This window comes from Formica exsecta, unplaced genomic scaffold (genome assembly GCF_003651465.1).
Source record: "Formica exsecta isolate Colony F162 unplaced genomic scaffold, ASM365146v1 scaffold15, whole genome shotgun sequence".
Taxonomy (NCBI): Eukaryota; Metazoa; Arthropoda; class Insecta; order Hymenoptera; family Formicidae; genus Formica; species Formica exsecta.
Window position 1 is genome coordinate 2,261,760 of NW_021848825.1, and position 18,320 is coordinate 2,280,079.

At 39.6% G+C, this 18,320-nt stretch overlaps 1 protein-coding gene across 1 annotated transcript in view; it reads left to right on the forward strand.

The window, feature by feature from the left end:
• The window catches only part of LOC115232817 (Krueppel-like factor 6), a 337,553-nt gene extending 319,581 nt beyond the window's left edge, over positions 1-17,972 (forward strand). Inside the window, exon 6 of the mRNA XM_029802926.1 lies at positions 12,631-17,972. Coding sequence (XP_029658786.1) covers positions 12,631-12,806 — 176 coding nt within the window. The 3' untranslated portion in view covers positions 12,807-17,972. The remainder of the gene's footprint in view (positions 1-12,630) is intronic.
• The last annotated feature ends 348 nt before the right edge of the window (positions 17,973-18,320 follow it).

The window sequence follows — 18,320 nt, forward strand, 5'->3', positions numbered from 1 at the left end:
GACCTGATTTTTCTCTCTTTGAAGCGCTTGAAGCTCGTTTGAAATAAACGACTTTAGTTTCGAAGCAAATCGTTGAAATATCTCTTGCATTCTGCTGATCTAGCATTTCGTAATAATTTTGCATTTTTGTGTAGGTTACGCATCATTGCGAAACGCATTTCTTCCCATTGTTTAAAACATATCATTCAAATCCGCGAGTTAATTAAAACGTTTAACGGATTTTGGTCTTGTGTAAAGAGGGTAATTTGAGCGAAGCGCGGGGGGGTCGCTTACGGAACGGCCGCGATTTTTCACCGTCATTCACAGCGCAGCCAGATTTACGTAGAATTTGTGTAATGCGCGATGAGAGCAGAGAGAGCTCCGTAATCACGTTAATTATAAATCATAAAAGGAAGTGGAAGAAGAGACAGAGAGAATCTGGTTATAGAAATAATACCGGAGGAAAAATCCGCGGATAAACTCTTTGTCGTGTCCCCGTGGTGTCTTTACGAGAACAAAAATAGACTAATTCTTCCTTTTCTTATCGTGCTTATCCTTCTCGCGTATTAGGTTCCGAGCGGGTTCCTTTCTAGCGCTGCGGGAATCTCGCAGGGCCCTCGTATCCGATTTTCCCACGGGGTGTCAAGGAATTATCGATCGCCGTCCCGCAGCCTCTCACATTGGCTGTGTATAACAGCAAGAGAAAAGAGGAATGGAAAGGTGGGAAGAGAGATTTCCAATTACAGGGACTTTCCGTTCTGGAATTCCATTCCGAACGTCATTGTTCTCGTGTCGCGCGCCGCGGACAGGATTTTGATCCTTCGACGATGCGAGAGTCCGATCGCTTTCACCGAGACACTTAACAGTCCTTCACTTCGTTTCGGAAAGTGGATCGTCACCATACACATATATGGGGAAACTTCACAAAGAGCGATTTTATTCTTCTCCGAGTTTAATCGACAATCGCGATTACGTGTGATTACAGGAAATTAAATATTAGCATTCTTCGATTTACAAAAGTGCGAAAACGTTTATTCTAAAAAGTCAAAATATCCAGTATTTAATTTTATAATTAATGAGAAAAATAATATCGCTTTTAATAGAAACTATTTCTAATATATATGTCATGGAGAAACCTGCATCTTTGGTTATCCCATTATTAAAATTATATATTCTCTCCTACGATATTCTCGATTGCAAAGAACGCGCGAAAATCAAAACGGGGATATAAATGATTCGAGCATGATGATGCACATCCTACGCATATATACGCATAATTTTACCCGATTGAAAAGTTTACGTACAGGGTATATGGGGGAGGCAGTTACGATCGAAGAAAGAGAGCCGGTCGAGATTACGTACGAGAGATCAAAGTAGGTCAGCCAAAGTATAATAATTTAGCATGAGAGCGCTTTAGAGAGAAACGTACAGCTTTCTGCGATCTTAAATCAAATGAAGAATGGAACGAGCGGCGGCTCGGCTCCGGGAGCTTATTTATCAACGTAGCTCGCGACGATGAATCCGCGCTGTCGAAAACAGTCTGCTTATATACATTGCTTCTGCATTTCCTTAGACACGTCGGTGTATCTGCGAACAATAGGATTCGGAAGTATCTCGCGCCGGGGGAGAGGGAGGAGAGGGTCGGTATAATCGAATTAACCATAAATCCAGCACATTTCCGCGCAAATGGATATTCGTGATTTATATTCGGTGAATGGTTCGTAGCGCGAAAGAAACGAGCGGCGCGATCGCCCGGTTAAAACATGACAATGAAATAAGAAATAAATTTGCAAAACAGAGAAACGATTTTCTTAAATCTCCAGCGTGTTTCCAACACGGAAAATATATTAATTTCTTCTGTAATCAATTGTGTCACTTGCTCTATCGCGTCCTATCTTGTCTTCTCCCTTTTTTATTTTACTAATATTTAAATTACGTAAAGTATATCTCTCTACAGGACACGCTTCTTAATCACAAATACGTTGCTTTATTTATAAAAGGAATGGAAAGAGCTTGATTGTTAAAATCTGAACCAACGCGAGGGGAGAGAATGCGGTGATAAAATTGATTTTATCAAATTTATTGTTTGTACAATCACTCTCGGAAAATAAAAATGATCCGCGATGTTGTCGAAAATAATAATGATACATTAATGTATATATTGATCTCATTTGACATATTTATATGGCGACATGTGCATCGGACGATCCCTCGGTGTACGATTTACGCGCGTCGGTAGTTTCTCGCTTATAAACGACTTTCTGTTATTTTTCGCCGTGGAAACATCGAGCACGTGTGGGGAACAATTGCGTCGCGACGGTAATCCGAAATTTGTCGGTACATTGATTCGGAAAGACGAGCATTCGCGGGGCCGGCACACATCGTTGCCCCCCCCCCCCTCTCTCCCCCTTTCCCTTGTACTCCATTACTAAAAGTTTCTGGTCGCGGTGCATCGCGGTAATGCGATTCGTAAATAATGGCTCGAGAAACTGAACTCGGCGACCGCCCGCCTTCTTCCTCGTCGTCCTCGTCGTCGTTGTCGCTGTCGCCATCGGTCGTCGACGACGCACTACCGCGAGCCAAGTGCATCTGCGCGATTGAACACGTCTTCTCTTACGTTTAAACCGCAAGCTCAAAGTCTCAGCTGCATCTCCCGAGTTTCCCCCCTTTGCGAGAGACCGCAGGCGCCTGTGGCTGCGAGCGATCGTCCCTTTCCCCGTCCCTCCTATATCTTGTCGACGTTAAATCTTAGATGTTGCCAGCATGCCAGCGTGGTACTCCAATGCGATACACGGCGGCCATTGATTTTCGCAGCTGGAAAATTTTGACCGTATCGCGATTGCATCTCTTTAGAGTTGGATAAACTTAAGTTTAATCTAATTAACCCGCAGTTAATTATCTGACAAGAAGTCGCTCGTTTTATATCGAGAGGCGTATTTGATCGCCAGATCGATAGAGCGAACGTTACGTACACGAAGCTAATCGATTACCTGCTACATGTAATTCGAGTATCGAAAACGATAATACGCCTCGCAATTATTTGAAAAGCTCCGATATGCGATATCGGGGATAGAAATGGACGTTCGTTTTTCACAGAATTTATTTCTAGAAATTTGTTTATAATAGAAACTTTCCACGCGAATCTCGATCGCGCGCGTTGCATCAACGAAAGAACATCATTGTGAAAATTCTATTAAATGAAAATCAGATTATTGCAAACACGTGTAGCGTTTGTGATTTATTTTCACGTTATATTCGGATTACTGAGCATTTCAATGGGATTGGCAAGCTGCTTTCGACGATATCTAGATAGCGCGTTCAATTAAGCTCTAGTGATAAACTGCAAGTTTGCATCGGCACATCGCGCCGATTTTATTTTCCCAATAATCTCTCGATTACTTACGTGCTACGCATTTACAGAAGTTTCCATAGCATATATATCGTAATGCGTTTATCTCTTGGAGCGACCATGTTACTATACGCACACATACAGCATACATCGATTTGCACCTCGGGCACTGTTCGAAACACATGATCGCGCCAAAGTTAGATCCGTCTGCCGCGACGGGGGGGCGGGGGGTGGCAAGGGGGTTGTATACCGCAAACAATTGGGAACGTCGTCAAAGTTCTCGCTTCAGTTGACAGCGTAACCGCACTTCACAACACGCGAAATGCGAATCGCATCCGGCAGTTTCGCGACATGCGATGGAGATCTTCTATACATGCACCGCAGAGAGATGCAGTTTGAAAGGTGAGATTCTAAAGAGCCCGCGCAACTTTCATGTAAAGCATGAATCTCTCGACACTCTCGATATCTGTTATTCATGCGTCTCATTTTTTTTTTTTTTTTTTTTTTTTTTTTTTCGACCTCCGTGGTCGTTCATGCAAAAAGATAAAAGAGAAGGCAATCCGTTCGGTCGGCGAGTCTTTCTCGTGTCGATCGAGGAGCATGGCGCACGAGGTGGCAGACACATATACACATACATGTGCACACAACACATATACGCGGACTGCGTCTTGGATTCGCGACTGTATTTGTTTTTTTTTTTCCCCTTTTTTTGTGGTGTGTTTTTCTCTTCTTTTTTTATCTTTTATTTTTTTTTTTTATCGAATCGTTGTCGCACCTGAGCCTCCACTGCACCCTCCTCCGATCTGCATTTGAAATTCGATAGAAGCACCAAGAGGTCTCTTTCTTTCTTTGTATCGATTTATCCAGCATCGATTCTCGCAAGATAAAAATTACGTATGAAGAAAATAATCTCAGAATTTATTGTTCAAATTAAGATCTGTTATCAAAATATTTAATTGTCAAGCATAATTTTATATTAATAATGTAATGCAAGTATTCAATATGCATATTATGTAGAAAGATATCTCGCTAGAATCGTAGCAAAAAGTAGTAGAAAATTTTTTTCTTTGCATCGACATCCGTGACATCTTCTACGATGCGATAATAATAATAAATCTAAGTTTTTGGTGGATAATTTGGAAAGAATAGAATAGGACAAGAATCACTCTATAAACGACGATGACAATTGTGATCTTTTCTTGATCTTTGCACGTAATTCATACTTGATTTCAAATACGATGAAAAATAATAAATAAATTTACTTGAAAGCATATGATAGTTCCTCGACGTTCGAATATCTATATTCTTTTATGTTACTACGTTTCGTTTCATGAACAATTGTATGCCCATTTTCACGATACGACATTTCCGGAAGAAATCTCTCATTTATCATTTCTATGGCGCGCTATCTCGTGTAAAAGAACGTCGTCCGCAACATCCATCTGCTCAAAACTGAATAAAACGATATTGCGTTTCGTAACATTTCCTCGAACCCCATGCAACCCCTCGAGAGGGTCTTCGGATCGTCCCCTCTTCAAAGTGGAATGTCGAAAAAAATAAAATGCCATTCTTTCTTACTATGTGGGGTAACTACGCAGTTTTTCGCGGATTTTTTCTTACATCGGGAATGTCTAATCGATTGTTTCTCGATCAGTAGAACACTCTCTCTAATATATTTTAAATGCGCTCACGACGACAAACTTTTCTCTACCAAATGTTTTTGGATGTAAAGAATTTGGCACTCTAATCGTAGAGGAATCTACTGCGCATTCTCTCTCTTTCTCTCTCTTCCTCGCTAAAAAATTGAGCGTGTATTCTTTTATACTCAAAGCAAAACGATAACTATGTCTCGCTATTCAAAGAAATTTTTTTAGAGATTAATGTTACAGAATTTGCTTTGTTTGCCGTTCAAGCAGACACTTTCGCAATTACATTCGATGAAATTTTCACAAATCGCGCAAAATGCTACGCGCCATTAGAGACCGAAGAACCGTGCGAGAAACGTCTTTGAATATGCAAGACAACGCCGTGCTATCAGAAAATCTCATCTCCTTCGCCGGCGGGGGCAATGAAAATCTTTTTGTGAATAAGGTACAAGCGTATCTTCTCCTTTATAGCGCACGATATTTCTTGAAAGGAAATCACTCTCTCTTTCTTGCTCCCACCGTTTTTCATTCCGGCAACCAGGGGGGCTTCTATCCTTGTCTTGTCTCTCGCAAAAAAAAGAGCCACCGCGCCGCCGAAATTCGGTATGCGTAAAAGTAACGGGCGCAATACGTCTCGTAATTTGATACGCGTCAGTACGAGAAATTCTTCGGATTGCGCGCGAAACGCGAGGTGCATAAAAGCGACTAATGTAAAGTACGAGTACTATGCTGGCGGTGCCAGAAAATCGTATCTCTCGTCCCAGGGGGCATGAAGCAAAATCTTTTTGTAAAAGAGATACCTTGCATTTCCTCTTTTATAGCGCACGATATTTCTCCGAAGAAAGCGTCCCTCTTTCTTTCTTTCTTGCTTTCGCGATGACGACCGTCTCGTTCTAAAAAGATAAGTTTTCAACATATATTTCTTTCTAAAACTAAAATTCAAAGAAAAGAAAATGCAGAATTTATTTGCTCAAAGCCATTGTCTGTTTGTAAAATCGATGAGAAACACATATTGGCATGTTAATAATTTTGTATACATGTAAACAAGAAACGTATTTATAACTTCTGTTATTTTTGTAACGAGAATGTATTAGGCTGAATTAAATTTATTCCCTCATTTATACCTTGTTTAGCGGATGAGGAAGGGATGAAACGAAAATACTCGTTTCTATTCCGGGTAGAATTCTTGTAACGAGAATGTATTAGGCTGAATTAAATTTATTTTGAAAGATATAGTAAAAATGCAATATGTAATCTTTATTTATTTTTACACTCTTGTTTCCGTAACATAGAAGGCCAACTTTCTCTAATCATCGATTTTACATATTTCATAATCATTCAAGCAACCAAGTTATATTTAACGATTTTTGTATACATGAAGCTTATTACTTGCAGAAACAAAATTTCTTAATTGTTAATAGTAATGGACGCGAGATATAAGTTTAGAGGAAAGCTTAAAATAGTAAATAATTTTTTATTTACTTAGATTGATATTTCATATTGTGAATTAATTGCAATTAATAAAGTTTACATTGGTACACACATTGATTTATGATAATCTTGCTTTGATATCTTAATGATTGATTTAATCATAAAGGTCATTAAGATGCCAATTAAAGATGCATTGTCATTTATACCTTGTTTAGCGGATGAGGAAGGGATGAAACGAAAATACTCGTTTCTATTCCGGGTAGAATTCTGCATTTTCTATATGGTATTGATTCAAGTAGAATGATCGACAATCGTTCGCGAAGGCTGTTTGCGAGTGGAACGGCACTCGGTTTGCATGTACATTTTTCTGAACCTGAAAGTCACTGACGATAAGCATTGCGGTAAAGTGACGCTTGCCGCGACTCGGTGAGTTTCCCAGGACCCTTGAGGAAAAATTTCGAGTCGGCCGTCCCTCGAGCGATCTGTCACGCGGGTGCTCGCGATGGCCCCCGGTATTAGACGCCCGCTATTCGCCGAAACGTTTTCGCGCAAAATGTCCTCGGATGTAAAAGGCGGACTCGGGGCGGAATCCTCGCCCATAAATTCCGGTTGTCCTATCCCTCGGCGACATGACGGAAGGTACCCTATACATCCTCGCCGACGGCGGACTTAATAAAATGCAAAGACGACGAGCACACGTTGCCAGGACGGACTGACATATCGACGCAATACCAACCCGCCGCCGCCCGGACCCCCGCCGCTGTAACCGTCGCCGTCCTTGGCAGGGGGAGGACATAGAAAAATCGCCCTTCCGCCGGAAAGAACGCTCCGGCATACCGTATAAGGTGCGACAACGCTAACTTCGTTATTCACGAGGTCGCGAGCGTGCGGCGTTTTTAGCCTTACAGGACGATTCGGTATTCCAACTCGTTTACATGCAAAGGTAAAGGCCGATATTTTTACGCCTTTTCTGACAGCCTTCTCTTGACGAAATAATGCTTATTGAGAAGAAGAAAGCGGTAACGTGCTCGGACTATTTAAGTATTAAATTTAAAATTAGTATTAAACGTAAACTTTGAAACTCTTTTATATACATAAAGCTTATTAATTTAATAATTTAATAATATAATAATTTTGCGGAGAAGAATTTCTTGATTGTTAATGGTAATGGACGCGAGATATGAGTGTTTAGAGGAAAGTTTAAAATAGTAAATGGTTCTCGATTTAATTAGATTGATATTTCATATTGTGAGTTAATTACAATTAATAAAATTTACATTGGCGCACACATTGATTTATGATAATTTTGCTTTCATATCATCAATGATGATTATTGATTTAATCATCAAAGCCATTAAGGACGCCAACCAAAGGTGCCCTGTCATTTATATCTTATCTAGCGAATGAGGAAGGGATGAAAAGAATGCGTCGGAGATATTTTAACGGAGTTAAGTCGTCTTGTTTAATACCGCTCTATTACGCAAAAGCACCGTCGACAATGGCTGGGTCATTATGCGATAATAAAACGCGGATTACCGGAGCGTGCATTGTTCTCTATGCAATAACAATTTCGCTTAAATCGCATGCGAAATACACTCATCAAAACGAGGTAAAACGACCTCTTCAAGGGCTAGTAATTGCATTGTATGCGCCCGTTTCAGCGGATTTCTGACATGTATGCTTCGTCGATCGAAACTATAGGTTAGTTTAACGCGATATTCATGATAAACAATGTCTAATATATTATGCGTTTGCCGCAAAATATAAACTAATCGCATTAGTTTCGCAGCCTTCATGTATAACGCGTTATGCAAACGGCTGAAATCACAACGCGTCTAAATCTATTATTATTATGCCAGCGTAAATTAATGATTTAATATTTGACACATGAGAATGTATACCGACAAGCTCTACTATGGTAGAATAGCCGTTGTATAATAATATTGAAAGATTATTTTATAAAACAATTTTTCTGTAGTTGCCGTATAATTCGTATATTCAAAAATTGATATTTCTCCATTCGTATATAATAATATAAACTATACGTATAAAAAAAGTCCCATATTTTCTGCATATAATCATTTAAAAATCACTTGTTTAATATAATTTACTTTTAGGAACTTTTTATCTCTAATTTTTTTTTTTTATATTGGACAAAACATACTAGCGATATTTGAAGAATTAAACATGAAATACATATGCGCAAAATAAGGCGATAAATCGATATATTCACAATGCGCAGTTTCCTTCCGCTGTAGGAACGAATTTTCGTAAATTTATCTCCATACTATTGACGCAAAGAGGGAGGAAAGAACGATAATTCATGGAAGGGAGTAATTGCGTCCTGATGCGCGCTTAAAAATATTTAGAACGATGCTGGCGAGGCGAGGGTGCGAGTGGTTTTTAATATGGCTTTATTACGTAGGTGGTAACGAACCGCCGGGAGGCCATTATGCGGCGATAAAATGCGCAATGCCCGTTGCACGTACATGTCGTTTCGCGTGCACCCCGACACGGACAACCCCGTGCCGTGATACGCTCATGCGCACGTCGGAGATGGACCGGGCCGGATGAGGCACGCGTTCGCGAGATAACGCCCGCGGTCATGTAAAGCATTACGCCATGGTCGCCATGGCTACGCAAAATTCAATTCCGCCCGTGGAATCGAACATTAGGCGCGCACGTAGCCGCACGAGATTTTTGAAAAATTGCGTTACGTCCGCGAGAGTACGAACGTACGTAGCTCGTGTTCGCGTTTATCTTCCTCGACTCTCGATGACCTTTTGATTGAAATCGTTAATTCTTCTGTAATATGGTACAGTGATGGCAACAGTTCTTTTCGGTCGACAATGATATTTTTAATGCCACATAGGGATATGAAAGAGTTCACGAATCTTGTTAGCTTTAATAGCTAAAAAGAAATATTATAGATAAACATGTTGCACACGCATAGACGCGTGTCGACATCTCTTAAAACTTGTTACCCAGAAGGGAGCATTCTTTTCTCGCCGCGGCGATCCAATAGTCGGTGAAGTCGGTGACAATTTTTCTCTTCGCCAGCCAGGTCGCTTGTAATACATGCGACACCCGGCACCTTCCACTCCGTCGCGTTTATCCTTATCGCTCCCGGAATTTTCTTCCAACGCGAGTCCGCAATTCTCGCCCTCACGAAGGGATTCGGGCACATTCGTGTCGCCATTTCTCTAGCTGGCTGCGGAGGACAGGGCGGGCGGTGGAAGTGGATAGGTATTCGGGGTTGGTTCTCTCGAAACGCAAGGGTTGAGAGATGGATGAACGATGTTGTGAGGTACGTCAAATACGTGTGCCGTATTTTCCGGAGAGTCGTGGCCTTCCAAAATGTTGGGTGTCGTTGGCGTAGGCGCTGAAAACAGCCAGTCGGGAGTGGATGCAGGTGGTGGTGGAGAGGAAGGAGAATGGATTTGGTTATGCGTCGCCACGTCTCGGCTGGATTTGTCGCCGTCACCTTCTACCGGGGATGAGAAACTCGGTGGAAAAGAGGAGATCCCGCTGTACCCCCCTCGAAACAACTTTGAGAGAGACCGAAACGCGATGAAAATTTTTTTTCCTCCGTTTCCTCCTCCCGCGGAATAGTTGAGCGTCGTTCGGGAAAATGTCAATTGCATTGTGACTGCGCTAGTCATTGTGCCTGTCGAAGAAAAGTATAAATTTTGGGGAATTCGATAGCTCTTTTTACGAATATCCTCGAATATGCCGTTTTATAGATAGATAAGACTTATGATTATATGCATAGTGATATTTGTAAATTTGGAATAACTTCGTATTTATTGCTGATCGAGAGAGAGAGAGAGAGAGAGAATATATTAATTCTGCAAATAAAAATCTAGAGATGCTTTATATATTCTATATTATTTTAAAATGTGATTTCTATCGTGCAATATATAAACGATTAAGAAATAATATTATTCATCTTAATTTAATATTTTTTAATTTTTTCTTAATAAGCATATCGACGAAAAAAGTATTTTCGTGAAAAGTGAAATTAACACAATCTCGCGATGTAATCTGTTACATTTACTTCTCAGACGCAGCACGTTATACGGGTGAGAAAACACTAGATTTAAATTACAACCGTGCCTTTTGCGCAAACTCGCAAACAGACATGGCAATGTAAAAACAGCACTTTGTAGAACCGAGGATTCCACCTCTTTTTCGGATTTATGAAAGTCGTGGGAGGGCGACGTGTTAAACGTTTCTCTCTGGGGTTTTATACACACATTTGTATTACTTTTATCTCGACGGCCGTGTTGTGAAATATACTCGCGCATCAGTTCCTAGATGCAGTCGGATATGCTCGACAAATTTCGTACCTTGACAAAAATAATAGAAGATCGTATTTCAGCGTGAACTCAAAGTACTTTAGAACGGACGTATCTAGATCGCGACAAGAGACACGTCTGCACGGACACTCTGAAAATCTAAATCAAGGAGACAAAACCCTTTACGCGAGCCATAATTTTTCTCATTATCCCTTAAGATTTATTAAACAAAGATAAGATACTTCTCTGCTTATATATCAGAATAAAGAGTACAAATCTTTTATTACACAAATGTTTTCGCGAACTTATCTTTTTATTTCGAAAAACGACACGAAAATTGGTTTATGTTGTTCAATTATAATTTACAAAAATCTGATTATAAACTATAAAAAGTCAAACGAAAAGGGGATGGTGCGCTGTATTAAGGTGGAAATCATTCGCGAGGTCGATGAGTCGCGTTACGTCGTGCAAAAGCGGCGCAATGCTAGCCACCCTCTGCTTGACGGGGTTGCGATTCACCAACGAGTACGGGGTTCGCAGTCGTTCGTTCCGGCGGCCTCCGATTCAACCCCCACCGCAAGCCGCTTCTCTTTCCGCGCCGCAGACTCCCTCGGCTTGTTAATCTCGCTAACGTTGCGCCACAGGTGGTGACCTCGCATTGTCTCTTCTCCGCCGTAGCCTCATCAACGTCAGCCACCTTCTATATTACCGAATGGATTATTTACGGACTTAATAACGCGTACGGTCTTTCCCTTCGACCGACATGCAGTAACCACCTCAACGCGCGATTCTCTAAAACAATTCTCATATATCGCGAATCAATTGTTTAAATATATTTCAGGGTTTAACGTTTTCTTTTTTTTTTTTATTTATTATGTTTGATCGCACGACAATTCGATCCCAGGAGATTATCTCGGATTCGCGATGTGGGAATGGATTTATTCACGCGACATATAGTATCTATTGTACAGTTGGACATGAATTCCCGTCGTCGTCGGCGCGCTTCGTCGCAGTTAACGATGTTAGATACTACTCATCTCCTTTGATAGCCTGTTTAGGAGGATAATAACGTCCAATTCTCTCGTATCATCCCGCGGAAATCTATTGAATCACATTTGCTCTACAAGCTTGCGCCTATCGCGTTACGTTTACTATCATGCGATCAAGGAAGGCTCTTGGATCATAACATTGAACGAACGAGCTTTCTCAAGTAGGGAGCCAATACTCCGCGGTTTCGCTTATCTCTGTGCAAACGGGTATTATCCAGCATTATGCTCTGCGCAAACTGCCGATTGACAATGGCTGTTTGTCGTAACTAAATAGATGTGATTTATAGCAGATATATGGTAACGTTTCCTAGAATGATATATGTATATATATAATAATCTTTAATCTTTTGGAATCAAAAGTAATGTAAGAGGAAAATCTAGGATTCTACACATATACATATTTATAAATTATAAATTTATAAAACATAAATTTGACGCAGAATATTTTTTTTTTAAATTCACAAAACAAATATCTTAATTTGTCTAATATCAGTTTTTTAAACTTTTATAGTTCTAACAAAAAAGATATTTTGGCACTTGTAACGCAAATATCGAGCTTAATACGCACGCACACATATCGTTATTGAATTTTCGAGTCTTTTTAAAAATAAATATAACAATAGACATTCATCTTATATTACCATATACTTGTCATACTTGTTCTTTATTTACGCATAATTATTTTATTAAAAACTCTGCAAAGATATTATGAAATTTTTTGTTATGCTTATAAATGATCGAAATTGCCATCTGTTTATTTTTACCTTATCTTAAATGTCAAAGTACATTTTGCTAAGATTAGAATTTTATAGTGACACACCGGAGGATTAAGCTTTCTACCAGATTAATTTACGTGATTTTTCTTCCTTCTGTTTCAGGAGAGAAGCCATACAAGTGCAGCTGGGTGGGTTGCGAGTGGCGATTTGCGCGTTCGGACGAATTGACGCGCCATTACCGCAAGCACACCGGTGCGAAACCGTTCAAATGTCGGCATTGCGACCGATGCTTCTCCCGCAGCGACCATCTAGCTCTCCACATGAAGAGACACGTGTAATCAATCGTTTCCGCGAACGGTTCCAACCGCGCGTCACCCGCAGTCGGGATTATCGGGACTTGTTCCTCGTGAAAATCGCGGAAATCTTTGACATCTACGCGAGGATTTATGCAATCTAGCATCTTCCGAGATCACCTAATAGCATGCTGCAAATAGAGAGAGAGAGAGAGAGAAAGAGAGAGATTGATTGTCGAATGTCTGAAACTTCACGAACAAACATCAAAGAAATCTGCAAAGCTAACTGCATTAGGTGATCGCAACAAGACATCAGACTCTATCATTGATGAAAATTGGTCCTCGAATATTACTATTGAGGAAATCGATGATCCGCGAGACGCTATTTAGAGGTAATTTGAAAATCATGTCTAAAACGATCCAAAACAACTGGGAAGAAAATTTTACCAGCGATCGGACGGTGTGCTTGAAAACGTCACTTCATCGAAATCCAAAGAATCGCGTGTATAACGACGTGCGTTTTCAAAGTGTGCTAACGTGTAAGAACGAAAGGTAAAAAAAACGAGCGATTATGTTCATCTTTAAGGGCCAAAGGAATAGCACAAAGCTTTGGTCCTCGAATTTCCGTGAATTCGAGGGGACCGAAGAATCGCGACGGTCAGCGATGATCCAACAAAGAGACTGCAGCCAACGTAATATAGGAGGCCTCCGACGAAGGGAATAGCTGAATAAAGAGTTGCCCGAGAAGTCTCGCACGAGAGACGTCAATCACTGCCAATTCGTTACATTCTAAGATCAGCGCTACCGTCGAGGAGTTCAAGCTATGACTTCGTAATCGGAGGTCTTCGAAAATGAGAAACGAGAAGCTGACCGGGAAAAGCCTAAACAAATTTTCGCCGAGCCTCAAATCGTTGCCACAGCGCGCAGTAGCGAACGGATACTCATTCTCTCGTGAATGAAAATTGTAATATTGAATAAAAGATACGCTCCTACGCCACAAAAATCGTTTGCCTTTTCCAAAACGATTGAGTCGACGATCGTCATATTTATATCGCATCGAAATGATCCGAGTATCGTCGATCGTATTGCGAGTGTCGTGTCGCACGTATACTAAAAACTATAGAGAAAAAAGTAGATTTCGCGAGGACAATAATGCAGAGACTGTTGGTGCCAAATGTTATTTCCTTTCTCTTGCTTTTCTTTCAGAAACTTCGCGTAGCTACTCGCGGTTAAAATCGCGTGCGCGCGCGGCACTCGCGGGACCGTCGACGATCTCTCGGTATTAACGGAATCGCACGCAGCGGAGAGTCGCGAGTAACGGACGCGACGCGTGGTAATTGAATACGTGATTTCGACCAGTTTCGACGGCAACGGGATTTGCTGCGCCAGGTGCTAATCCTGAATTTACAGTGCGAATTACAACGTGGTCTGTTGCCACTACCATACAGTACCGCTTGCAACGAAGCTTACGAATGCGAGAACCAATTGTTTTGTTTAGATCTATACTTTATGGCTGATTGTCATTAAATGCCGCTTTCAGCTTTCAGGTAATTATAGTTATTTTTAAGTATTCATTGTTGACGCTATCTTTTTTATTCTTATGAAAAGAAATAATTTTTTCTCGAAATTTGCATGCTTTTGGAAAGACTTTTTCTTTCGTGATCTCTTTTGCTTGTAATATTATGAAATATCCTCGAGTAAGGGAATCATTTGTCGAAACAATCATGATGAAAAACTTAGCAGAAAATACAAATATATATATTTTTTAATATTCTTGTCATATAATCATTGAAACAATGTAGATAAAGAAATATATACGGGCAGTGTAATCCATATAAGATTTTTGTGCACTTCTTTTTTCACGCAACCGAACATTCCACGAGTGATTTCCTATCTCGCGTATAATTGACGGCATTTTATCAACTAAGAAACCAGAAGACATCATTTTTTATCAACTAAGAAATTAGTTAACTAGATAATTAATTTTTCTCGAAACTACGCACTATCATCCTCGTTTGGCTTTTTACTAGCTTGGAAAATTTATATTTGTATTTATATTATTTTGTATCCGCGAGCGCGTTGTTCTACAAGATACGATCATCAGTAGAAGATTGTTCGTCTCGCTCGTCATCGATCTAAGAGGTCCCGATATAACGATATGTAAGATATATCGCGCGCAGAAATCGAATATTTCGGCGACGATGCCGAAAAAGAAAATACACGAAAAAGATTGAGATCATTGCGACGTGCACTCATCAAAAAAAAAAAAAAAGAAGATGTTAACTTCAAGAAGACTAATTTTACCTGATGTTAGAGGCAAAATAGGGAAGATGAGAAATGAAGATAACTAAATTTTAAATGTTCAGTGGCCAAATAAATTAATTAATATGCACGTAGAACCTAAAGAGTGAGTAAGCCCGACTGACGGAGTGTCGGCACGGTTCGTACGAATGCATGTGCATGCGAGTGTGGCTGTGTTATGTTTGCGTGAGTCGTCGATGCGTGCGTGTATACGTATCTGCGTGTAAAGGTTGTATGTACGTGCGTGTGTATTTTTTTCCACGGATATTCCAAACCTGAAAGGTAAGGAATCCAAAGGAGGAGACGAGCAGAACACTGAGTTTGTATATCGTGCAATTTTTTCAATGTTTTATTATTTGTTACCATTGTTCACGATTAATTATAAATAAATAAAAATAAATAAATATATATATATATATATGTAGCACATTTACAATTTTAGAATATAACGGTCATGAAGCCAGACGTCTTTTTGATAGATATATTCGGATACCGTGGTCGTCGTCGCGTTCGCGACATCCCCCCTACCCCCCCACCCCCGATCTTTTTTTCTGACGGGCAAGATGTAATTAAAAGTACACATAGTACAAGAGAAAAGAAATTACCGCGCGTGAAAGATGCGAAGTCTCGTCTTTGACCTCGACGGCCTCTCGTTAAATTCCATACCGGCCGCTGGAACGAAAGTAACAGAAGATAATTGTCGTTACGACTTGTTAGAGCCAGAGTCCACGCATGTATAATTTGCTCTCAGACTCGTGCACCTAGGTTCGTATTTAGGCGTAGTGGAGAAAGGATGACGAGAATTGATACCGTGAAAGAAAAGACACTATCCGGACGAAAGATCTGTATCGTCAGGACGAGTGTTTCCAATCGAGGCGACCAACGAGCTCTGTAGATATATGTATATCGCTAAGCGAACGGTGCGAACACGTCGTTTTAAAACGAGATTGAAAATAAAGGCGCGTGCAATTGCGTGAGTAATCGACAAGAAACGGGAAGGGAAGAAAGCGCGAATACTTTGAATAAAAAAAGTAGCTAGACGTTTAGATAGGTAGATGGATAGCTAAATCGTTAGATAGGCACTTAGATAGACAGATAAATAGATTGACGAACGGGAATAGAGCGTGTGCGCCCAAGAGTGCTTGAGACGAATAGAGAGAGTATTCTATATATATATATGGTAGGTAGATGGTTATACACATAGGTAGAAATATAAGTATCTAAGAAAACTCTAAGAAACTTTAGGAGAAGCAGTATCGTTGTACGCGGTACGATAATTGAACATAAGTGTTTTATGATACTTGCGTACAAGAAAAACGAGATGATTACTAAAGAATAAAAAATAAAAGCATACATATAAAATTAAGTGCTAATAAAAAAAAAATTGAAAAACAGTACGATTATAACTGTATTATCGTGGTCTAAGATATTTTCAGTCATGTTGTATAATAATTGTAAATTACACGACTTTAAAGAGAAAGAAAGAATGTGAGAAAATAATCTGAAAGATAGAGAGAGAGAGAGAGAGAGAGAGAGAGAGAGAGAGAAAGGGAGAGAAAATGATAGAAAGAGTAAACGTGAAAAGTGTTGCGCGATTCGTGCTAGATTAGCTTTACGTGGAAAAAAAATGAATCGAAAAAAAGATCATTGATAAAACGAATGGGCGACATCGGTCTCGAGTCTCGCAAAATTTGTATAAAAAACGTCCCCGGAGAATTAAAGGCGGAATGAGCTGATGGAATGCGTACTGAGAAAGATATGTAAGGAGCTCCCTTTTAATAATAATGTTAATAATAAATAACAAATACTCGCGGTAACAGGGCACTGCGACGAGCGCGTAGATGTAACCACGTAAATTTTGAAGCACTTATCCCCATAGGATCGGAAAGAAAAGGAATTTGATGTTATTATTATATAAAGTTACGAGAAAGAAGAGATTTGTCGCAATTCAAGACGTCTGTTATAATTTTATTAGATGCGATAATTTTGAGTATTTCCTTACCAATGATATTTATCTTTTTTTACTCTTTCTATAGCTTTTCTACACGAGAAAGATTTTTATTGCCGTTTTATTTTTAGAAATTATATCTTTTCTTCTATCGTTTCTATATCGAAAAAACGTGAATTATATTAAATTTCAGTTTATAAGCCATTTTTTCTCTTTTACATGTGTATCGCGGACGTCATGTATTGCCAAATACGTATTCAAAATGCTACACTGATAACTGATAGAACTAATATTATTTTTGGGGAATTTCCTCGTTAGAGAAGAGTTAAATAGGTAATGAAAATGATTACTATTAATACTGATATAAGAATTTTATGAAAAAAGACTTAAAAAGAGAACAGCGAGAGAGGGAGATAAGAGAAAGAGAAGTAGAGAAAAAACTTGAGCAAGAAAGAAAAAGAGAGAAAGAGAATAATGATGCAAGTAAATATAGAAGCACAAGTGGCAATATGTGAATGAACTTAGAATGTGTGAAAGTGAGAAATGGATGAGAGTAAAAAACGAGAGAGAAAGAGAGACAAGACATGTGAGAGCGAAAGATTAACGAGAAAGATAAAGATGATATAACTTATATTTTTAAAAAGTGACCTTTGGCATTTAAAGACTTGTAAAAATCGTGCAACGAGTTAAATAAACAAACAAAATCAAGGGCGCAGTATATTAAGAGGCGTCCGTCCTTTTCCGTGTCTCTATTTCATGTACATGATGCACATACACATACATAATATACACAAACACATACTACACATATTACTCTCGCTCGATGAAATACTCGGATACAGATGCAACTTAATTAATCCTGAGACATTTTTTCTAAACTGCGATATATTGACATACCTATATTTCTAAAAGTTGTCAAGCGCATGTACAGATACACACACAAGATAACACGAGGCCCGAAATAAAAAAAGAATCCATAGACACAGTCAAATGCACCCGTGCTATTTAAATATGAAATTGAAATGTCGCAGAGAGGGGAGAGGGGGGGGGGGAAGGGAGATAAATAGAAGATAGTGAAAAGAGTCGAAAGTCGAGTGTGGGAAAAGTAAAAGAGACATGTAAATGGATTCCTTTAAAAAAAAAAAAAAGCATACATCTTACATAAGATACAGCCAATCAGTAGACACGTATACTAATAGGCAGACGATTATCTCGGGGCCTACAAGAACAAAATTGATTTCGGTCAATGTGATTCTCGTGCCTCGCTCGTGCGATCGCTTTCGATCATCGCGAAAATCGAGTTTCCTCAT